Source organism: Microcaecilia unicolor, chromosome 3 (genome assembly GCF_901765095.1).
Source record: "Microcaecilia unicolor chromosome 3, aMicUni1.1, whole genome shotgun sequence".
Classification (NCBI taxonomy): domain Eukaryota; kingdom Metazoa; phylum Chordata; class Amphibia; order Gymnophiona; family Siphonopidae; genus Microcaecilia; species Microcaecilia unicolor.
The window spans coordinates 128,013,426-128,037,502 of NC_044033.1; the positions used below are offsets into that span (position 1 = coordinate 128,013,426).

Sequence of the window (24,077 nt, forward strand, 5' to 3'; positions counted from 1 at the left end):
GCTCCAGATAGAAGGCCAATGCTCTCTTGCAGTCCAATGTGTGCAGCTGACGTTCAGCAGGGCAGGAATGAGGACGGGGAAAGAATGTTGGCAAGACAATTGACTGGTTCAGATGGAACGCCGACACAACCTTTGGCAAGAACTTAGGGTGAGTGAAGGACTACTCTGTTATGATGAAATTTGGTGTAAGGGGCCTGGGCTACCAGGGCCTGAAGCTCACTGACCCTACGAGCTGAAGTAACTGCCACCAAGAAAATTATTTTTATTATTATTTTTGTTACATTTGTACCCCGCGCTTTCCCACTCATGGCAGGCTCAATGCGGCTTACATGGGGCAATGGAGGGTTAAGTGACTTGCCCAGAGTCACAAGGAGCTGCCTGTGCCTGAAGTGGGAATCTAACTCAGTTCCTCAGTTCCCCAGGACCAAAGTCCACCACCCTAACCACTAGGCCACTCCTCCACTTCCAGGTCAAGTACTTCAGATGGCAGGAGTTCAGTGGCTCAAAAGGAAGTTTCATCAGCTGGGTGAGAATGACATTGAGATCCCATGACACTGTAGGAGGTTTGACAGGGGGCTTTGACAAAAGCAAACCTCTCATGAAGCGAACAACTAAAGGTTGTCCCGAGATCGGCTTACCTTCCACACGGTAATGGTATGCACTGATTGCACTAAGGTGAACCCTTACAGAGTTGGTCTTGAGACCAGACTCAGACAAGTGCAGAAGGTATTCAAGCAGGGTCTGACGTCGGTGCCTGGGAAAATGGTAGAGGCTATTATTAAAAACAAAATTACAGAGCACATCCGAGGACATGGATTACTGAGACCGAGTCAGCATGGCTTTTGTGTGGGGAAATCTTGCCTGACCAATTTACTTCAATTCTTTGAAGGAGTGAACAAACATGTGGACAAAGGGGAGTCGGTTGATATTGTGTATCTGGATTTTCAAAAGGCGTTTGACAAGGTACCTCATGAAAGGCTACAGAGGAAATTGGAGGGTCATGGGATAGGAGGAAATGTCCTATTGTGGATTAAAAACTGGTTGAAGGATAGGAAACAGAGAGTGGGGTTAAATGGGCAGTATTCACAATGGAGAAGGGTAGTTAGTGGGGTTCCTCAGGGGTCCGTGCTAGGACCGCTGCTTTTTAATATATTTATAAATGATTTAGAGATGGGAGTAACTAGCGAGGTAATGAAATTTGCTGATGACACAAAGTTATTCAAAGTCGTTAAATCGCGACAGGATTGTGAAAAATTACAAGAGGACCTTACGAGACTGGGAGACTGGGCGGCTAAATGGCAGATGATGTTTAATGTGAGCAAGTGCAAGGTGATGCATGTGGGAAAAAAGAACCCGAATTATAGCTACGTCATGCAAGGTTCCACGTTAGGAGTTACGGACCAAGAAAGGGATCTGGGTGTCGTCGTCGATAACACACTGAAACCTTCTGCTCAGTGTGCTGCTGCGGCTAAGAAAGCGAATAGAATGTTGGGTATTATTAGGAAAGGTATGGAAAACAGGTGTGAGGATGTTATAATGCCGTTGTATCGCTCCATGGTGCGACCGCACCTTGAGTATTGTGTTCAATTCTGGTCGCCGCATCTCAAGAAAGATATAGTAGAATTGGAAAAGGTGCAGCGAAGGGCGACTAAAATGATAGCGGGGATGGGACGACTTCCCTATGAAGAAAGACTAAGGAGGCTAGGGCTATACAGCTTGGAGAAGAGACGGCTGAGGGGAGACATGATAGAGGTATATAAAATAATGAGTGGAGTGGAACAGGTGGATGTGAAGCTTCTGTTCACGCTTTCCAAAAATACTAGGACTAGGGGGCATGTGATGAAACTACAGTGTAGTAAATTTAAAACAAATCGGAGAAAATTTTTCTTCACCCAACGTGTAATTAAACTCTGGAATTCGTTGCCGGAGAAAGTGGTGAAGGCGGTTAGCTTAGCAGAGTTTAAAAAGGGGTTGGACGGTTTCCTAAAGGACACGTCCATAAACCGCTACTAAACGGACTTGGAAAAATCCAAAATTCCAGGAATAACATGTATAGAATGTTTGTACGTTTGGGAAGCTTGCCAGGTGCCCTTGGCCTGGATTGGCCGCTGTTGTGGACAGGATGCTGGGCTCGATGGACCCTTGGTCTTTTCCCAGTATGGCATTACTTATGTACTTATGTCTGTGTAGGACAAGAGCGAGGATCTAGGGCCTTGCTGTCACACCAGACAGCAAACCTCCTCCATAGAAAGAAGTAACTCCTCTTAGTGGAATCTTTCCTGGAAGCAAGCAAGATGCGGGAGACACCCTCTGACAGACCCAAAGAGGCAAAGTCTACGCTCTCAACATCCAGGCCGTGAGAGCCAGAGACTGGAGGTTGGGATGCAGAAGCGCCCCTTCGTCCTGTGTGATGAGGGTCGGAAAACACTCCAATCTCCACGGTTCTTCGGAGGACAACTCCAGAAGAAGAGGGAACCAGATCTGACGCGGCCAAAAAGGAGCAATCAGAATCATGGTGCCTCGGTCTTGCTCGAGTTTCAACAAAGTCTTCCCCACCAGAGGTATGGGAGGATAACCATACAGCAGACCCTCCCCCCATTCCAGGAGGAATGCATCCGATGCCAGTCTGCCATGGGCCTGAAGCCTGGAACAGAACTGAGGGACTTTGTGGTTGGCTCGAGATGCAAAGAGATCTACCAAGGGAGTGCCCCACACCTAGAAGATCTGGCGCACTACTCGGGAATTGAGCGACCACTCGTGAAGTTGCATAATCCTGCTCAGGCTGTCGGCCAGACTGTTGTTTACGCCTGCCAGATATGTGGCTTGGAGCACCATGCCGTGACGGCGAGCCCAGAGCCACATGCTGACGGCTTCCTGACACAGGGGGCGAGATCCGGTGCCCCCCTGCTTGTTGATGTAATACATGGCAACCTGGTTGTCTGTCTGAATTTGGATAATTTGGCGGGACAGCCGATCTCTGAAAGCCTTCAGAGCGTTCCAGACCGCTCGTAAGTCCAGAAGATTGATCTGCAGATCGCGTTCCTGGAGGGACCAGCTTCCCTGGGTGTGAAGCCCATCGACATGAGCTCCCCACCCCAGGAGAGACGCATCCGAAGTCAGCACTTTTTTGGCTGAGGAATTTGGAAAGGACGTCCCAGAGTCAAATTGGACCAAATCGTCCACCAATACAGGGATTTGAGAAAACTCGTGGACAGGTGGATCACGTCTTCTAGATCCCCAGCAGCCTGAAACCACTGGGAAGCTAGGGTCCATTGAGCAGACCGCATGTGAAGGCGGGTGTATAATTAAGGTCACTCCAGCCTTCTTGTGGGTCTCTGAACCCTAAATTTAAAACACGGGCCATGGGAGTCACATGAACTGTGGAGGCCATGTGGCCCAGCAATCTCAACATCTGCCGAGCTGTGATCTGCTGGGACGCTCGCACCCGCGAGACGAGAGACAACAAGTTGTTGGCTCTCGTCTCTGGGAGATAGGCACGAGCCGTCCGAGAATCCAGCAGAGCTCCTATGAATTCGAGTCTCTGTACTGGGAGAAGATGGGACTTTGGATAATTTATCACAAACCCCAGTAGCTCCAGGAGGCGAATAGTCATCTGCATGGACTGCAGAGCTCCTGCCTCGGATGTGTTCTTCACCAGCCAATCATCGAGATAGGGGAACACGTGTACTCCCAGCCTGCGAAGCGTCGCTGCTACTACAGCCAAGCACTTCGTGAACACTCTGGGCGCAGAGGCGAGCCCAAAGGGTAGCACACAGTACTGGAAGTGACGTGTGCCCAGCTGAAATCGCAGATACTGCCAGTATCGGGATGTGCGTGTAGGCGTCCTTCAAGCCAAGAGAGCATAGCCAGTCGTTTTCCTGAATCATGGGAAGAAGGGTGCCCAGGGAAAGCATCCTGAACTTTTCCTTGACCAGATATTTGTTCAGGGCCCTTAGGTCTAGGATGGGACGCATCCCCTCTGTTTTCTGTTCCACAAGGAAGTACCTGGAATAGAATCCCAGCCCTTCTTGCCCGGATGGCACGGGCTCGACCGCATTGGCGCTGAGAAGGGCGGAGAGTTCCTCTGCAAGTACCTGCTTGTGCTGGAAGCTGTAAGATTGAGCTCCCGGTGGGCAATTTGGAGGTTTGGAGGCCAAATTGAGGGTGTATCCTTGCCGGACTATTTGAAGAACCCAACGGTCAGAGGTTATAAGAGGCCACCTTTGGTGAAAAACTTTTAACCTCCCCCCGACCAGCATATCGCCCGGCACTGACACGTTGATGTCGGCTATGCTCTGCTGGAGCCAGTCAAAAGCTTGCCCCTTGCTTTTGCTGGGGAGCCGTGGGGCCTTGCTGAGGCGCACGCTGCTGACGAGAGCGAGTGCGCTGGGGCTTAGCCTGGGCCGCAGGCTGTCGAGGAGGAGGATTGTACCTACGTTTACCAGAAGAGTAGGGAACAGTCTTCCTTCCCCCATAAAAATGTCTACCTGAGGAGGTAGATGCTGAAGGCTGCCGGCGGGAGAACTTGTCGAAAGCGGTATCCCGCTGGTGGAGCTGCTCTACCACCTGTTCGACTTTCTCTCCAAAAATGTTGTCCGCTCGGCAAGGGGAGTCCGCAATCCGCTGCTGGATCCTATTCTCCAGGTAGGAGGCACGCAGCCATGAGAGTTTGCGCATCACCACACCTTGAGCAGCGGCCCTGGATGCAACATCAAAGGTATCATATACCCCTCTGGCCAGGAATTTTCTGCACGCCTTCAGCTGCCTGACCACCTCCTGAAAAGGCTTGGCTTGCTCAGGGGGGAGCGCATCCACCAAGCCCGCCAACTGCCGCTTATTGTTCCGCATGTGTATGCTCGTGTAGAGCTGGTAGGACTGAATTTTGGCCACGAGCATAGAAGAATGGTAGGCCTTCCTCCCAAAGGAGTCTAAGGTTCTAGAGTCCTTGCCCGGGGGCGCCGAAGCATGCTCCCTAGAACTCTTAGCCTTCTTTAGGGCCAGATCCACCACACCAGAGTTGTGAGGCAACTGAGTGCACATCAGCTCTGGGTCCCCATGGATCCGGTACTGGGACTCGATCTTCTTGGGGATGTGGGGATTACTTAGAGGCTTGGTCCAGTTTGCCAGCAATGTCTTTTTTAGGACATGATGCATGGGTACTGTGGACGCTTCCTTAGGTGGAGAAGGATAGTCCAGGAGCTCAAACATTTCAGCCCTGGGCTCGTCCTCCACAACCACCGGGAAGGGGATGGCCGTAGACATCTCCCGGACAAAGGCCGCAAAAGACAGACTCTCGGGAGGAGAAAGCAGCCTTTCAGGGGAGGGAGTGGGATCAGAAGGAAGGCCATCAGACTCCTCGTCAGAGAAATATCTGATGTCCTCCTCCTCCTCCCACGAGGCCTCACCATTGGTATCAGACACAAGTTCATGAACCTGTGTCTGAAGCCGTGCCTGGCTCGACTCCGTGGAAACACGGCCACGGCGGGAGCGTCGAGAGGTAGACTCCCTCGCCAGCACCGGCGAAGCTCCCTCCGCCGACGTCGTCGGGGAGCCTTCCTGGGAAGCGACCGCAGTCGGTACCGCAAGCGGCACCGATGTCGGAGACCTCACCCCGGGCAAGGGGCCAGCCGGCGCCTCACTCGACGGTACCGGTGGCACAAGCACCCCCGGTACCGGAGGGGAAGGGCGCAACAGCTCTCCCAGGATCTCTGGGAGAACGGCCCAGAGACTCTCGTGCAGAGCGGCTGTGGAGAAAGACATGGAAGCCGATGCAGGCGTCGAGGTCAGAGTCTGTTCCGGGCGTGGAGGCTGTTCCGGGCTGTCCAAGGTGGAGCGCACTGACACCTCCTGAACAGAGGGTGAGCGGTCCTCCCGGTGCCGATGCCTACTGGGTGCCGACTCCCTCGGCGACCCAGAGCTCTCGGTACCGATGCGGGAAGGAGATCGGTGTTGATGCTTCTTTGACTTTTTCAAACGAAGCATGTCACCGGAACTTCCCGGTACCGACGAGGAGGACGTAGAATCCAGCCGTCGCTTCCTCGGGGCCGAGGCCGAAGAAGGTCGGTCTCGGGGGGGCTGTACCGCAGGAGCCCTCAGGGTAGGGGGAGACCCACCCGAAGGCTCACCGCCACCAGCAGGGGAATGGACAGCCCTCACCTGCACTCCAGTCGAAGCACCACCGTCCGACGACATCAGCACTAGTGGAGGTCCCGGTACCACCGACGCCGACTTTCGATGTCTCGGTACCGACGATACAGAGGGTCGATGCCTCGATGCAGTCGATGCTGAGGTCGAAGGTCTTGAAGCTGTCGACGTCGATGCACTCGATGCCCCCGGTGCTGTTGCCGACGAAGAGCCCGAGAACAACACATTCCACTGGGCCAATCTCGCTACCTGAGTCCTTTTCTGTAAAAGGGCGCAAAGACTACAGGCCTGCGGGCGGTGCCCATCCCCCAGACACTGAAGACACGACGCGTGCCTATCAGTGAGCGAGATTACCCGGGCGCACTGGGTGCACTTCTTGAAGCCGCTGGGAGACTTCGATGACATGGGCAGAAAAATCACGCCGGCGAAATCAAAACTCGTAATGGCGATATAGGCACCAAAAATAGGGAGAGAAAAAACCCGATCCGAGGCCTCAAAAAAGGCCTACCCCGAAAGCGAAAGGAAACTTACACGGGGCAAAAGCTGGAAGCACGGGAAAGGGGTGAAGACCGGAAAGGTCTTCTTCTATTTTTTTTTTAGCAAAAAACGCGAAGACGCGCAAGGGTCAACTTTGAGGGGCGCGAAACGGCGCAAAACACGACCGTCCCGAGCGCGGACAAAAGAAGACTGACTAACACGAGCCGGTTCGGGCGGGAAGAGGGCCGCGCATGCGCGGTGCGCATCGGCGCGCAAGGACTAGCAAAGGCCTTTGCTAGTAAAGTTTTCCGATTGGAGGGGCTGCCGTGGACGTCACCCATCAGTGAGAACAAGCAGCCTGCTTGTCCTCGGAGAACTATTTTATAAAGTTAAGTACATGCCTACTTGACTTTATAAAATACTAGCCTAGATGTAACAGAATGGGATTAAATGTAGGCACAGGCACTTACACCAGTTCGAAGGCGTCTGTAAATGTCAGTGTAAACTTTTCACAAAGTACATGTGAAAATAAAATTTTTTTAAATGTTATAAATTTACATGTATAACTGTGGACTCCACCCTGCTGTTCCCTTGTGCAAGCTCGCAGTGAAAATACATGTCCTGAAACTTATGCATGTATTTTCACACTAGTTTGTATTTTATAAAAGTCTACTTGTGCACATATATGATAAATACTAGCACTCAGGCATTCTTAGCGGCTAAAACTAGGCAGCTCCGTAGAAGATTACCTCCAAAGAGTACACACACCAAAAGATTGTGTGTACTTTTTGAGTACCAGTCTCAGGAGTACAGCTTGGGTAGTGCAGACGCTGACTTGCAATATACATATGTACATTAAAAAATAAGCAGGTACATATGAAGACTAGACAAACAAATTTACACCTTTTTCGGAGCAAGTGTAAATTTTGGCATGGGCATTTGTGTGCTGTTTGAGCTAGTTCAACGTGCTTATTTTAAGAGGGCACAAATGTGGTTGGAAGCCTTTATAAAATAAGAACCGTTTTGGACTTTCCACATAGGTGTCCCATTATAAAATTACACTCTTAATTGGAAGTTAGTCTTTAAGTGGAGGAGTAGTGGATAGTGCAGCGGACTTTGATCCTAAGGAACTGGGTTCAATTTCCACTGCAGCTCCTTGTGACTCTGGGCAAGTCACTTAACCCTTCATTGCCCCAAGTACAAATAAGTAAACTGCTTTGAATGTAGTTGCAAAAACCACAGAAAGGCGGTATATAAACACCCAATCCCTTTCCCCTTTACTCAAAGTCAATGAAATATTTCTGTGTATAGAAAGGGGGATAGGTAATGGGAGGGGGCAGGATTCGTAGTGCACTGGTCCCCCTCACATGCCAGGACACCAACCGGGCACCCTAGGGGGCACTTGTAACAATTACAAAAAAATTAAAATACCTCCCAAGTCCATAACTCCCTTACCTTGGGTGCTGAGCCCCCCCAAATCCCCCCCAAAACCCACTGCCCACAACTCTACACCATTACCATAGCACTTATGGCTGAAAGGGGGCACCTAGATGTGGGTACAGTGGATTTTGGAGGCGGTTTGGAGGGCTCCCATTTACCAGCACAAGTGTAACAGGTAGGGGGGGATGGGCCTGGGTCCACCTGCCTGAAGTCCACTGCACCCACTAACAACTGCTCCAGGGACCTGCATACTGCTGTGATGGAGCTGGGTATGACATTTGAGGCTGGCATACAGGCTGGCAAAAAAAAGTTTTTAAAGTTTTTTTTTTTTTGGTGGGAGGGGGTTAGTGACCACTGGGGGAGTCAGGGAAGGTCATCCCCGATTCCCTCCGGTGATCATCTGGGCAGTTGGGGCACTTTTTGGGGACTTGTTCGTGAAAAAAAGGGTCAAAAAAAGGCGGCCCAAATTCTCGCTTCTGCCGCCCTTCTAACGTAGTCAGTCACATTAGAGCCCATACCGAGGGCACCCAGTTTAATTATGTCATCTTTTATTTTCTTTGCTTTTCTTTTAATTCTCTTTGACTTTACAAGTTGTAGTTATTTTCCAATATTTTGTATTTTTAATTATTGTAATGTGCTTTGACTTCATGAAAGGCGGTATATTAACCTATAATAAACTAAACTATGTCAACGCTTTGCTAAAATCGCTCATCACACACGTGCTGTTTGATGCTCTTGCAAGTCTATCTTTTACACAGGTTATGGAGCAGGCAACGCATCAGACAGGTCATATGTTGGATTTGTTTTTTATTCCAGCGAGTTGGGCCTTGGCTGTTAATATTACTGTTTACCAGTAGTGTGGTCGCAACATTCTTTAATGATATTTATATTAATACTTGATGAGGTGGCATGCGATGTTCATTTGCAGACTAAGGCAATTTGGCCCTGAATTGCTCCTGCTTCTTTACTGAAGATTTGGGCCCATTTGTTGGGGGGCATTTCTGGTTTTGAGATGGAGGACATTGGTAAGCATTAGGGTGATACTAACTGCTATTTTAGACTTGGTGGCTCCTAGGAAGGTGGTTGCAGTAGGGTGTGAGGGGGGAAAAGTATGCGCCTTGGTTGTTTACAGGATTGAAGCAAGTACATTGGGAACTCCGGCGGGTGGAAAGGGAATAGCGGATGTCAAGAGACCTTGATGACAAGAGATTTGAATTTGTTGAAGTTACAAGAATATACTGTTGTAGTTGCTAACAAAAGAGAATTGTATTATCAGAAGTAAATAACGGGATCTTTAATCACGCCAAAGAGTTGTTCTCAATTTTTCACTCTTTAACCCAAGATAAAAGTGCAGAAAAGGTTAGCTCTCCATGCTCACCTGATGGTCATATGGTTTATTTTAACTGGAAAGTGCAGAATATTGTTGAACCTTTTTCTAATGGAGGGGTGGATGAGATTTTTCTCCCCTGTTTTAGGAGAGGGAAGGGGGGATTTTTCAGTGGTGAGTGAGCCAGAGGTTACATTATATTTGAAGAAATGCTGCCCAACTGGTGCTACAGGAGATGTATGCTCCCCTACTTTGAGAGGATTGAGAGATTTTATCATCTCCATTTTGACTAAAATTGTTAATATTTGGGGGGGGAACTGGATATTTTCTGGATGAATTAAAAACAAGCACAATACAGCCAGTCCTGAAAGATTCAGCAGTAGGATGTAATGTTTTGGCTATGCTATTAATTTAACCCGTTTAGTGTTTGCTTCGTGAGTTCAACAATCTAATACCACAATCGCAAACTTTATTGTTCCACACAATCTCCTAGTCTAGAGGTAAAAAGACTTCAGATTCCTGGTGCACATTCACTCTCTTTTTTGAACGGCACCGCTCTGCTCAGCTGTTGGTTCTTACATATACCAGTGCGGTAACTGGCAAGAATCCTCATTAGTCAAAACATCCTCTAATCATTGCTACTATGCATTCACTTTATATTCTGATATGCAGTTTATAGCATTTATCTTTTCATGCAGTTTTAGCACTTTTCTTTTCGCAAGGGCGTTTTCTAATAGATACTTTAGGTGAAACACCACAAGAGGTATGGCTAAAATCATAAAAATTGAAGTAAGTACATGGGATAGATATATACACAGTAAGATAACAAGAAATTTGTTTGTTTTTAGGGCAAGATATATAAAGGTTCGGCTCCTAATGAAGCAGAAGCGAAACAGGAGCTCGCTGTAGAGCGAACCTATTAGAAAACACCCTTACGAAAAGTGCTAAAACTGCATGAAAAGATAAATGCTATAAACTGCATATCAGGATATAAAGTGAATGCATAGTAGCAATGATTAGAGGATGTTTTGACTAATGAGGATTCCTGCCAGTTACCGCACTGGTATATGTAAGAACCATCGGCTGAGCAGAGAGGTGCCGTTCAAAAAAGAGAGTGAATGTGCACCAGGAATCTGAAGTCTTTTTACCTCTAGACTAGGAGACTGTGTGGAACAATAAAGTTTGCGATTGTGGTATTAGATTGCCTATGCTAGCAAAATAGTTGAACAATCTGTTTATGTTCAACTGAACAATTGTTTGTCAAGAAAGTCATTGCTATATCCGTTCCAATATGGCTTTTGCAGGGCAGATAGTACTCAGGTGCTTGTAGCTGCAACTGTGGATGAGGTCCATTTGGGGTTAGGCAGGCTAATTACATTTGGTTTTTTTGGATATATCTGCAGCATTTGACATACTTGAACATAATATTTTCCTGAAGCGCCTGGGTGCTGTGGTCTTGCTGGGACCATACTGTCATGGTTCAAATCATTTTTAAGTAACAGAAAAGAAATTGTGCGATTAGGTGATGTGGTTGTGGCTATGCACCCGTTGAGTACAGGGGTACCATAGGGATCAGCACTGCCAGCCAGCGGTTTTGTTTAATATTTGTCTCCTTTGTACTGTTTGTTGCAGACAATGGAGGTGTCATGTTGCATATATATGATATAGTATCAAAATTGAAGGCTGTTTTTGATGTTATGCTTGATTGGCTGACAAAAAAAAACCGCTTGATGTTGAATATTACTAAGACCAAGCTGTTATATGTTGCTGTAGATCCCTCAATGGTGTTGCATGACACTATTTCTTTGTCAGGAATTCCTGTGCATGTTTCAACCCAGGTGCGGAACTTGGGGGTATTGTTTGATTCTTGCTTTTCTTTTAGGACCCAGGTTTCAGCACCTGATTCGTAATTCCTACTTTAAATTGTGATTGCTGAGTAGGTTGTGGCATTTATTGCCTAGAATGGATTTTGTGAGAATAGTAGAGGCAATGGTATTAAGTGGTTTAGACTACTATAACACTGTCTAATTGGAGTTGCCTGCTACTTGTATTCAATCTCAGATTGTTCAAAACTCGGCATAGCTTTTATAGCTTGCCAAGGTTTGAGCATATTACTGTTTATTGCCTATTGTATAAAATTTAAGTTGTTAATAATGATTCATTGTGGACTTTATCAAGCTTCTTCTTCTTACCTCCAACATGCTGTGCAAAGGTATGTAACACTGTGGCTGTTGCGGTCAGCAGCAGCATGTGACTTGGTTGTGCCTGCCTTGAATCGTTTGTAGCTGGACCAGACAAGAAAAGGGGCGTTTTCTATTGCTGGGCCACTTGAGTAGAACAAGTTGCCTTGTAGGCTGTTAGCGTTTAAATATCAGTTGAAAGACCATTTGTTATGTCTGACCTATTATACCCTCTGATGGATACAAAATAATTGATGCTTGGGGAGCATGGACCATGTTGATCAGTAGCTATGATCACCTCTGTTAATTATTATCATTAGCATTTGTATAGCGCTACCAGACGCACGCAGCGCTGAACATCTGACACAAAGAGACAGTCCCTGCTCAAAAGAGCTTACAATCTAAATAATACACACAGACAAGACAACGGGTGATGAAAAGTAAAGGGTAATGAAGTAATAGGTGATAAAGAGTAATGGGTGAGAAGGAAGGAAGGGACAAGGGGAGGGCAATTGAGTAGTAGCTAGGAACTAAAAGCAGCAGTGAAAAGGAACTAAAGGAGCAGTGAAAAGCAGTGTTAATATTGGAGAATATTGCCTGAATATGTTGGTGATTATGTGATCATTTTGTATGTTATTTTGTTCACTGCCTTGGATAAGGGTGGGTCACAAACAATAAATCTAAATCTTTAATCTAAGTATAACACATCTAGCACTCTCTCTCTCAATCCAACTCTCTCTGGTCACCCAGTCAAAGAAATTAATCAGATTTATCTGACTAGACTTGCCTCTAGTGAAACCATACTGCCTCAGGTCTTGCAATCTGTTCTCCATTTTAGGAATGTTTCCATTAATTTACTTACTACAGAGATCAAACTAACCAGCCAATAAATCTCAACCTCCTCCTTACTTCTGCTTTTGTGGAGAGGGACCACATCTGCCCTAGCGGTCATCCTGTAGCATGACCTCTAGTGTTCATGGTGGCCATTTTGGATCCTGATGCAGTCTCAGATGGCAGCAGAGAGAATCAACTGCCGCCCAGGAACTACTGGACTATCATGGAAACCTCAGGTAGATCCTGGGGGGCTTGAGGTTAGGGGGAGGGCCAGTCTCTAGGTGAGTAGGACTTGATTTCAGATGGCGGGATTTTGGACGAGGAATATTGGAAGGGGGTTGTGATTGGGGGAGGGGGGGTCAGAGTAAAGGGTGATGTCGGAGGGTGATCAGAAAGGGGTTGTAACTGTTGGGGGAATCATAGCTGCATTTACTGCTTCCTCTTTTAGGCTGCAATAAGTGCAGCCATGGTATTAGCACTATGACAGTTAGTGGGCAGATTACCCTGATGGTAACCTCTCTGCTCTGCCCCCATGTCAAGCCCAGTTCCTGCCCGCATCCGAGTTATGTAGCAAATACTGAATATTTACCATTCACTGCTGTTTTTAATGTGGAAGTCGTTAGTGCAGGTCCACGCTAAAGTCTAATATGCAGTAAATCCTGTATCAGCTGCTTAATGCAGCATAGAAGAACCTGGAGGTTGTGGGATCTCAGTATAATTTGATATCCCAGGAGCTGCAAGAACAAAAAATCTGCTGGCAAATTCATCCAGATCCAGGACTTTAGTCATCTAGGTCCCCATGGATTAAAACTGGAACAGGTCACTATGGTACATAATAAAATGATGTTCTTTAGAACAATGGTTCTCAACCTGGGGAATGATAAAGAGGGTAGGCACTGATTGTGGTGGGGGCACAATACTTTTGGTTTTATGTAACTTGAAAAATGTTTTATCCTTTTATTGAAGAGGTGACAAAGTATTTTTTGGGTCCTTTTACTAAGGTGCACTAATGAATTTAGCATGCACCAATAAATCAGTGTACTTTAAGTGCCATGAAGTCCATAGGTATACAATGGAGCATTTAGTGCACATTAAATCCATTACCATGCATTAGTAAAACGACCCCTTAGAGAAGAAAAAAAAAGGAGGGCATGAGCTCAAATGTTTGAAAAATATAACATTACAGCACAATCAGATCCTTCAAGATTTAAGTCCTTACTTAGCATAGAAAAAGTACATTAAATGCAGAATAAGATGCACTATGACCAAACATTTGATATTAGGGTATTTTTTTTATTGTTCTAATGAATTCTTGACATTTGATTTACTCATAGGACAATGCTGAGCAATAGGTCTGGAGAATAACTTGAAATGACTAATTTAGATGTTTCAAATTATTTCTATCTTCAGTACCGTTACACTGAATATCCATGTATAATTTATTTTATTTATTTGTTACATTTGTATTCCACATTTTCCCACCTATTTGCAGGCTCAATGTGGCTTACATTGTACTGAGGAGGCATTCGCCATCTCCGGTAGAGAAACAAATACATGGAGATACTGTGGTCGGATAAGGATCATATGTTAGAGACACACTGGGAATCACAAAGAGGAACCGTTATGTATAGTCTGTTACAAGCTTTGGTATCGTTGTGTTGCGGGGTTTAGGCACTTACGTTGGGTCATTGGGGTATGCCTTTTTGAACAGGTTGATTTTTAGTGATTTCTGGAAGTTTAGGTGATCGTACATTGTTTTCACGGCTTTTAATAGTGCGTTCCACAGCTGTGCACTTATGTAGGAGAAATTAGTTGCATAGGTTGATTTGTATTTGAGGCCTTTGCAGCTTGGGTAGTGGAGATTCAGGTATGTTTCGTGATGATCCGATTGTGTTTCTTGTTGGTAGGTCTATTAGGTCTGTCATGTACACTTGGGCTTCGCTGTAGATAATTTTATGGACCATGGTGCAGATTTTGAAAGCAATACGTTCTTTGATTGGTAGCCAATGTAGTTTTTCTCGGAGGGGTCTGGCGCTTTCGAATCGCGTTTTTCCAAATATAAGCCTGGCTGCTGTGTTTTGAGCAATCTGAAGTTTCTTTATGAGTTGTTCTTTGATCTCGCGTAGATTCCGTTGCAGTAGTCTGCATGGCTTAGTACCATTGATTATATCAAGTTGCGGAATGTTTCCATCGGGAAGAATGGTTTCACTCGTTTGAGTTTCCACATTGCGTGGAACATTTTCTTAGTTGAGTTAACTTGGCTCTCAAGTGTAAGGCTATGATCGATAGTAACGCCGAGGATTTTCAGGCTGTCTGAGATAGGGAGGGTGTAGTTTGGGGTGTTTATACTAGTGGGCTTGTTCATATTGTATTGAGATGAGAGAATGAGACAGTGAGGGGCATAATCGAAAGGGGGCGCCCATCAATAAGGGCGCCCATCTCAAGGGACGGCCCCGTAAAGAAGAATACACGACCGTATTATCGAAACAAGATGGGTGGCCATCTTTTGTTTCGATAATACAGTCGGAGGCGGCCAAATCTCAACATCTAGGCCACCCTTAGAGATGGCCAACATTGTTTTTTGCCTATAATGGAAACTAAGAGCAGCCATCTCAAAACCGGCCAAATCCAAGCCATTTGGTCGTGGGAGGAGCCAGAATTTCTAGTGCACTGGTCCCCTTCACATGCCAGGACACCAACCAGGCACCCTAGGGGGCACTATAGTGGACTTCACAAATTGCTCCCAGGTGCATAGCTCCCTTACCTTGGGTTCTAAGCCCCCCACAACCCACTACCCACAACTGTACAACACTACCATAGCCCTTAAAGGGTAAAGGGGGCACCTAGATGTGGGTACAGTGGGTTTTGGGTGGGTTTTGGAGGGCTCCCAATTACCACCACAAGTGTAACAGGTGGGGGGTGGATGGGCCTGGTTCCGCCTGCCTGAAGTGCACTGCAGTACACACTAAAAAAAACTGCTCCAGGGACCTTCATAGTGCTGTCATGGAGCTGGGTATGGCATTTGAGGCTGGCATAGAGGCTGGCAAAAAAATGTATTTAAATTTTTTTTTTAGGTGGGAGGGGGTTGGTGACCACTGGGGGAGTAAGGGGAGGTGATCCCCGATTCCCTTCGGTGGTCATCTGGTCAGTTCAGGCACCTTTTCAAGGCTTGGTCGTGAACAAAAAGGGACCAAGTAAAGTCAGCCAAATGCTCGTCAGGGCCGCCATTCTTTTTTCCATTATCGGCCGAGGACGGCCATCTCTTAACCACGCCCCCGTCCCGCCTTCGGTACACTACCGACACGCCCCCTTGAACTTTGGCCGTCCCTGCAACGGAAAGCAGTTGAGGCTGGCCAAAATCGGCTTTCGATTATGCCGATTTGGGCGGCCTCTCCCGATTTGTGTCGGAAGATGGGCGCCCTTCTCTTTAGAAAATAAGCTGGAGTGTGTTTTGTCTGTATTGAGTTTTAGTTGGAACGCATTCGCCCATGAGTTCATGATGTTTAAGCTGAGTTTGATTTCCTTGGTGATTTCTGTCAGGTCATGTTTATAAGGTATGTATATTGTGACGTCGTCTGCACAGATGAATGGGTTGAGGCCTTGGTTGGATAGGGACTTGGCTAGAAGTGTCATCATGAGGTTGAAGAGGGTCGGTGATAGTGGTGACCCTTGAGGTACTCCGCAGTCGGCTTTCCACGGTGATGATATGTTTGAATTTGATTTCACTTGGTATGTCCTAGTGGTTAGGAAGCCATTGATCCAAAGTATGTTTCCACCAATACCGAAGAGCCTTAGTAGTATATTATGGTTTACCATGTCGAATGCACTAGACATGTCGAATTGAAGGAGAAGTATGTTTTTGCCTGTTGCTATTTCCTGCTTGAATTTGGCTAGGAGTGTAATGAGTACTGTTTCAGTGCTATGGAGGGGGCGAAAACCTGATTGTGATTCATGTAATATTGCTTCTGCCTTTTCCGGTTCTGTCATGCCCTGTAAGATTCGCATACCATTCATTAATGTATGTAGTTTGTTTCTTCAGTACCAGAAGGTGGGAGGTTTATCATCCAAACAATGATTACATATATATTTCTTACCAATAATACAAAGCTTTACCCAGAAACAACTTTCCTCCCCTGCCCCATGGTCCCAAGGAGGCAGACCTGTGACCCTATTCTATAACTGAGCACACAATTGGGCGACTAACTTTTGGCGCTATTTATAGAATCTGGGAGATACCGCTCTACATTTTTTGCTGCTGGATATTTTTTTTAAAAAGCAGTTACACATTTGGCATGGTGACAAACTTATAACTGCTTTTTGAACACTGACTTATTAATATCGAAGCTGAAATAGTATGTGATGATAACAAAGCGCAAGAAGTAGTGACAGGCCTTGGAGGAAGAATTTTTATAATCACAACAGTCCTTGGTTTAATTTCATATTCAACAGACTCAGTTCAAATTTGGTAGAGAGGGTTAAAAAAAAAAGATCTAGTGCTGAAAAGCTATAAATGTAACTGAAAGTGAGATGCAATTCTGCTTACACAGAAAATACTTTTACATAGATCTTAACAGCCCAAAATAAATAGCTACAAAATCGATTTGCTTATGAAAAAGAATGTTAATGTATTGCACTGCAGCTCTTATCCACTTACCTTCTTTGGTAACTGAACATTCTGGAATCTCAAGGTCTCCCTGTAGCATCCATACTGGAAGCACTCGTTTCCTTGGCACATGCTTTGACTGTTCAATTTCTTCTTTGCATTGTTCAGTCTGAGAAGAAAAAAAAATAGGAATAGATCAGTAAACTAGACAGCATGAGAACATTACTTGGCTTCTAAAAAAGGTACACAGAAGGGCAACATAAAGGGGATGAGAAGACTTCCCTATGAAGAAATGCTAAAGCGGCTAGGGCTAGCTTTGTTAAAGAACCAAACTGTTAACTGTGAGGAAAGAAAGAAAAGCGCATCTTCTCCTCACCGTGGAAAAAAGAGACTGTGGGTACCGTGCTCATGCGGTAGGTGGGATGGCACTCACACATGCACAGTGGAGCGTGACTTGAGCCCCAAACAGCTCTGTAAAAGATTGATAGCAGCTCCGGAGTGCCACAGTTCTTTTTAATATTTTTATTGCCCCATTATTGACCATCATTCAAGAATTTGGGGTTAACATCTACTGATATGCAGGCAATATTTTGATTCTTACAAAAGTAAATCCTCTACATCTAGATTTGACACCTGTTCAAGAATGTCTATCAGCAGTAGTCAAAAGGAGCAGCATAAGTAAGACACGTACTTATGTGAACCGCTTTGTACTGTTTAGTTTAAGTGGTATATTAACATTAATAAACATAAACATACTTGATGGATTACTGGTCACGGGAAGGAATCTAATGTAATGCCAGCTTTTCGGGGAATAGCTATTCCCCGGGTTGAGACATTTAAATATTTAGGGATAGTGATCGAATCTCGATTAACCTTTGAGAACCACGTTAATTAAATTATTTGTTACATTTGTATCCCACATTTTCCCACCTATTTGCAGGCTCAATGTGTGTCACGTTTTCAAAACAGGAAACTGGGCTTGTGAGCTCTTGGGCCACTGCCGAGGAGCGGCAACGGCAGGCAAAACCACCCTCTAACCAGGAACAGGGCAGAACAGGACTAGAACCCCGGACTGGGGTTGCAGCAGAGGCAAACAAGCTGGAACAGGCAGAGCAGGAACCCTAGTCTTCACCTGCGCTTAGCCGCTTTTCCCCAGGATTTGAGCCCCTGGGTAAAGGCGGCCGGCAGGGCTTTGCAGGACAGGGCAGGGGCAGGATACCAACAGGCAGCACACAACAGAGTAGGACTAAAAGCTGCCAGCACAGCCACTAAACAAGAAACACAAACAGATAAGAAAAAGGACTGAAAGCTGCCAGGCAGCCACTACACAAGACACACAGAGAACCAAGAACTAGACACAGAAATACAAACAAGAATCAAGATTAGGACAGTACAAGCAGGGTATGATACATACCTGTAGCAGGTGTTCTCCGAGGACAGCAGGCTGATTGTTCTCACGACTGGGTGACGTCCGCGGCAGCCCCCACCAACCGGAAATAAGCTTCGCGGGACGGTCGACACGCAGGGCACGCCCACCGCGCATGCGCGGCCGTCTTCCCGCCCGTGCGCGACCGCTCCCGCCAGTTGAATGACTAGCAAAAAATATGAAATACACAACTCCAAAGGGGAGGAGGGAGGGAAGGTGAGAACAATCAGCCTGCTGTCCTCGGAGAACACCTGCTACAGGTATGTATCATACCCTTTCTCCGAGGACAAGCAGGCTGCTTGTTCTCACGACTGGGGTATCCCTAGCTCTCAGGCTCACTCAAAACAAGAACCCAGGTCAATTGAACCTCGCAACGGCGAGGAAACAACAGAAATTGACCTACGAAGAACAACTAACTGAGAGTGCAGCCTGACCAGAATAAATTCGGGTCCTGGAGGGTGGAGTTGGATTTACACCCCAAACAGCTTCTGCAGCACCGACTGCCCGAACCGACTGTCGCGTCGGGTATCCTGCTGGAGGCAGTAATGCGATGTGAATGTGTGGACAGATGACCACGTCGCAGCCTTGCAAATCTCTTCAATAGTGGCTGACTTCAAGTGGGCCACTGACGCTGCCATGGCTCTAACACTATGAGCCGTGACATGACCCTCAAGAGTCAGCCCAGCCTGGGCGTAAGTGAAGGAAATGCAATCTGCTAGCCAATTGGAGATGGTGCGTTTCCCGACAGCGACCCCTAGCCTGTTAGGGTCGAAAGAAACAAACAATTGGGCGGACTGTCTGTGGGGCTGTGTCCGCTCCAAGTAGAAGGCCAATGCTCTCTTGCAGTCCAATGTGTGCAACTGACGTTCAGCAGGGCGGGTATGCGGCCTGGGGAAGAATGTTGGCAAGACAATTGACTGGTTAAGATGGAACTCCGACACCACCTTCGGCAGGAACTTTGGGTGGGTGCGGAGCACTACTCTGTTGTGATGAAATTTGGTATATGGAGCATGAGCTACTAGGGCTTGAAGCTCACTGACCCTACGAGCTGAAGTAACTGCCACCAAGAAAATGACCTTCCAGGTCAAGTACTTCAGATGGCAGGTATTCAGTGGCTCAAAAGGAGGTTTCATCAGCTGGGTGAGGACGACGTTGAGATCCCATGACACAACAGGAGGCTTGATAGGGGGCTTTGACAAAAGCAAGCCTCTCATGAATCGAACGACTAAAGGCTCTCCAGAGATGGCTTTTCCTTCCACACGATAATGGTAAGCACTGATCGCACTAAGGTGATTCCTTACTGAGTTGGTCTTGAGGCCAGACTCTGATAAGTGCAGAAGGTATTCAAGCAGGTTCTGTGCAGGGCAAGAACGAGGTTCTAGGGCCATGCTCTCACACCACACGACAAACCTCCTCCACTTGAAAAAGTAACTCTTTTTAGTGGAATCCTTCCTAGAGGCAAGCAAGACCCGGGAGACACCCTCAGACAGACCCAACGCAGTGAAGTCTACGCCCTCAACATCCAGGCCGTGAGAGCCAGAGACTGGAGGTTGGGGTGCAGCAACGCTCCGTCGTTCTGCGAAATGAGAGTCGGAAAACACTCCAATCTCCACGGTTCTTCGGAGGACAACTCCAGAAGAAGAGGGAACCAGATCTGGCGGGGCCAAAAGGGCGCGATCAGAATCATGGTGCCGCGGTCTTGCTTGAGCTTCAGTAAGGTCTTCCCCACCAAAGGTATGGGAGGATAAGCATACAGGAGGCCGGTCCCCCAATGGAGGAGAAAGGCATCCGACGCTAGCCTGCCGTGTGCCTGAAGTCTGGAACAGAACAGAGGCAGCTTGTGGTTGGTCTGAGAGGCGAAAAGGTCCACCGAGGGGGTGCCCCACGCTCGGAAGATCTTGCGTACCACTCTGGCATGGAGCGACCACTCGTGCGGTTGCATGACTCTGCTCAGTCTGTCGGCCAGACTGTTGTTTACGCCTGCCAGGTACGTGGCTTGGAGGAGCATGCCGAACCGACACGCCCAACGCCACATCCCGACGGCCTCCTGGCACAGGGGGCGAGATCCGGTGCCCCCCTGCTTGTTGACGTAATACATTGCAACCTGATTGTCTGTCCGAATTTGGATAATTTGACAGGACAGCCGATCTCTGAAAGCCTTCAGTGCGTTCCAGATCGCTCGGAGCTCCAGGAGGTTGATCTGCAGATCCTTTTCCTGGAGGGACCACAGACCCTGAGTGTGGAGCCCATCGACATGGGCTCCCCACCCCAGGCGAGATGCATCCGTCGTCAGCACTTTCGTGGGCTGCGGAATTTGGAATGGACGTCCCAGGGTCAAATTGGTCCGGATGGTCCACCAGAGCAGTGAAGTGCGGCAACTGGTGGAGAGGCGGATGACATCTTCTAGATTCCCGGTGGCTTGAAACCACTGGGAAGCTAGGGTCCATTGAGCAGATCTCATGTGAAGACGAGCCATGGGAGTCACATGAACTGTGGAGGCCATATGACCCAGAAGTCTCAACATCTGCCGAGCTGTGACCTGCTGAGACGCTCTGGTCTGCGAAGCCAGGGCCAAGAGATTGGTAGCCCTCGCTTCGGGAAGGTAGGCCTGAGCCGTCTGGGTATTCAGCAGCGCTCCTATGAATTCCAGAGACTGAGTAGGCTGGAGATGGGACTTTGGGTAATTTATCACAAACCCCAGCAGCTCCAGAAGTTGAATAGTGCACTGCATGGACCGGAGGGCTCCTGCCTCCGAGGTGCTCTTGACCAGCCAATCGTCGAGATATGGGAACACGTGCACTCCCAGCTTGCGTAGATACGCCGCCACCACCACGAGGCACTTTGTAAACACTCGTGGGGCAGAGGCGAGCCCAAAGGGCAGCACACAATACTGAAAGTGCCGTGCGCCCAGGCGGAATCTGAGATACTGTCTGTGAGCTGGCAGTATCGGGATGTGAGTGTATGCGTCCTTTAAATCCAGGGAACATAGCCAATCGTTTTTCTGAATCATTGGCAGAAGGGTGCCCAAGGAAAGCATCCTGAACTTTTCTTTGACCAGGAATTTGTTCAGGCCTCTCAGGTCTAGGATGGGACGCATCCCCCCTGTTTTCTTTTCCACAAGGAAGTACCTGGAATAGAATCCCTGCCCTTCCTGCCCGGGTGGTACGGGCTCGACCGCATTGGCGCTGAGAAGGGCGGAGAGTTCCTCTGCAAGTACCTGCTTGTGAAGGGAGCTGAAAGACTGAGCTCCCGAAGGACAATTTGGAGGCAGGGAGGCCAAATTCAGGGCGTATCCGCACCGCACTATTTGGAGAACCCACTGGTCGGAGGTTATGAGAGGCCACCTTTGGTGAAAAAATTTTAACCTCCCTCCGACCGGCAGATCGTCCGGTACGGACACTTGTAGGGCGGCTATGTTCCCGTGGATCCAGTCAAAAGCCCGTCCCCGGCTTTTGCTGTGGAGGCGCAGGGGGCTGCTTAGGCGCACGCTGTTGACGAGAACGAGCGCGCTGGGGCTGTCCCTGTGCCTGGCGAGGCCTTCGGGCCGGCTGGTTGTACCTACGCTTTGCAAAAGAATAGGGTGCAGCCTGCCGTGCCCGGGAAAAACGCCCACCCGTGGGGGCGGGTGCTGAAGGCGCCCGGTGGGAGAGCTTGTCGAGAGCGGTTTCCCGCTGATGCAGTTGGTCCACCATCTGCTCGACCTTCTCACCGAAAATGTTATCCCCCCGGCAAGGGACGTCAGCCAGTCTCTGCTGGGTGCGGTTGTCCAGGTCAGAGGCACGCAGCCATGAGAGCCTGCGCATCACTATACCTTGGGCCGCAGCGCGAGATGCCACGTCACAGGTGTCAAAAATCCCCCTGGACAGGAACTTTCTGCACGCCTTCAGCTGCCTGACCACCTCCTGATAAGGCCTGGACTGCTCCGGCGGGAGCTTATCGACCAGGTCCGCCAGCTGTTGCACATTGGTCCGCATGTGAATGCTCATATAGAGCAGGTAAGATTGGATGCGGGTCACGAGCATGGAGGATTGGTAGGCCTTCCTCCCAAATGAGTCCAGAGTGCGAGACTCCCGCCCCGGGGGCGCCGAGGCGGTATCCCTCGAACTCCGTGCCCTCTTGAGAGCAGAATCCACGACCGCTGAGTCATGGGGCAACTGGGGCCGCATGAGCTCTGGGTCAGAGTGGATCCTGTACTGGGACTCTGCTTTCTTGGGAATGGTGGGATTAGTTAGTGGTCGCACCCAGTTCCGGAGCAGCGTCTCCTTCAGGACATTGTGCAGCGGTACCGTGGAGGACTCTCTAGGTGGTGATGGATAGTCGAGGACCTCGAGCATCTCGGCCCTCGGCTCTTCCACAGAGACCACGGGAAAGGGAATGCTTATAGACATATCCCGCACAAAGGAGGCAAAGGAGAGACTCTCAGGAGGTGAGAGCTTCCTCTCCGGTGACGGCGTGGGGTCCGAGGGAAGGCCCGTAGACTCCTCTGAGGAGAAATATCTCGGGTCCTCCTCTTCCCCCCACGAGTCCTCATCCTCGGTATCGGACATTAGCTCATGTAGCTGCGTCCGGTACCGGGCCCGGCTCGACGTCGAGGCACCGAGGTCTCGGTGTCGTCGAGCGGTGGACTCCCGCGCCGGCGGGGACGGAGCTCCCTCCATCGACGTCGACGGGGACTCCACCTGCGTGGCTATCGAGACCGGCACCGCAAGCGGCGGCGGTGTCGACTGCCCCGGCGCCGGGCTAGAGCTCGCCGGCGCCACAGTCATCGGCGCCGAGGGCGCAAGCACCCCCGGCGCCGGCACAGCCTGGCGCATCAGCCCTTCCAGGATCCCCGGAAGGATGGCTCTGAGGCACTCGTCCAGGCCCGCTGCCGGGAAAGGCGGTGGGGCCGGTAAGGGTGTCGGTGCCGGAAGCTGCTGGGGGCCAGGAGACGGCACCGAGGTGCCGGAACCCCGACGCGTCGGTACCTCCACCACCGACGGAGATCTCTCCTCTCTGCGATGACGCTTCGGCGTCGACTCCTCTTCAGGGTGCACCGAGGGCTCCCGGTGACGGCGCTTCTTGTCTTTTTTCCGGTGCACGTCACCGGTGCCGGAGGGCATGGAGGAGGAGGAGGTCGATCCCCCTCGGTCTCGGGGTACCGGGTCCGACAGGGTTCGGTCCCGTGGCTCACGAGTTGAGGGAGTGACCGGGGCCGACTGCCCACGCGGTCTCTCTACCCCACTCTCGCCGGCGGACCGGCGGGCCGACGGGACCTGTTCTCCTGGGGTCGCTGCCATCGGTGCCGATGTCTCGGGCATCGATACCGGTACCGAAGAACCGGTCTTCGATACCGATGCCATCGAGGTCGACGTCGAGGGGCCGGCGCAAGTTCCAAAAAGACGGTCCCGCAGAACTTGCCTCGCAACCTGAGTCCGTTTCCGGAGACCGAGACACAAAACGCACGACTTGAGATTGTGCTCCGGCCCGAGGCACTGGAGGCACCAAGCGTGGGTGTCGGTCTGCGAGATCGGCCGGCCGCAGCGACCACACTTTTTAAATCCACTCGGGACCTTCGAGGACATCGACGGAAAAATCGCGTCGGCGAAGTCAAAGTCGGCAATGGTGGCTAAAATCACACCACGAAAACTGAAACCGACCGAGCGG

The 24,077-nt window shown here is 49.1% G+C and overlaps 1 protein-coding gene across 1 annotated transcript in view; it reads right to left on the minus strand.

Moving 5' to 3' along the window:
• Nucleotides 1-24,077, minus strand: part of APLF (aprataxin and PNKP like factor) — a 497,521-nt gene that overhangs the window by 273,644 nt on the left and 199,800 nt on the right. Inside the window, exon 5 of the mRNA XM_030196354.1 lies at nucleotides 17,057-17,180. Within this exon, the coding sequence (XP_030052214.1) occupies nucleotides 17,057-17,180 (124 nt within the window). The remainder of the gene's footprint in view (nucleotides 1-17,056; nucleotides 17,181-24,077) is intronic.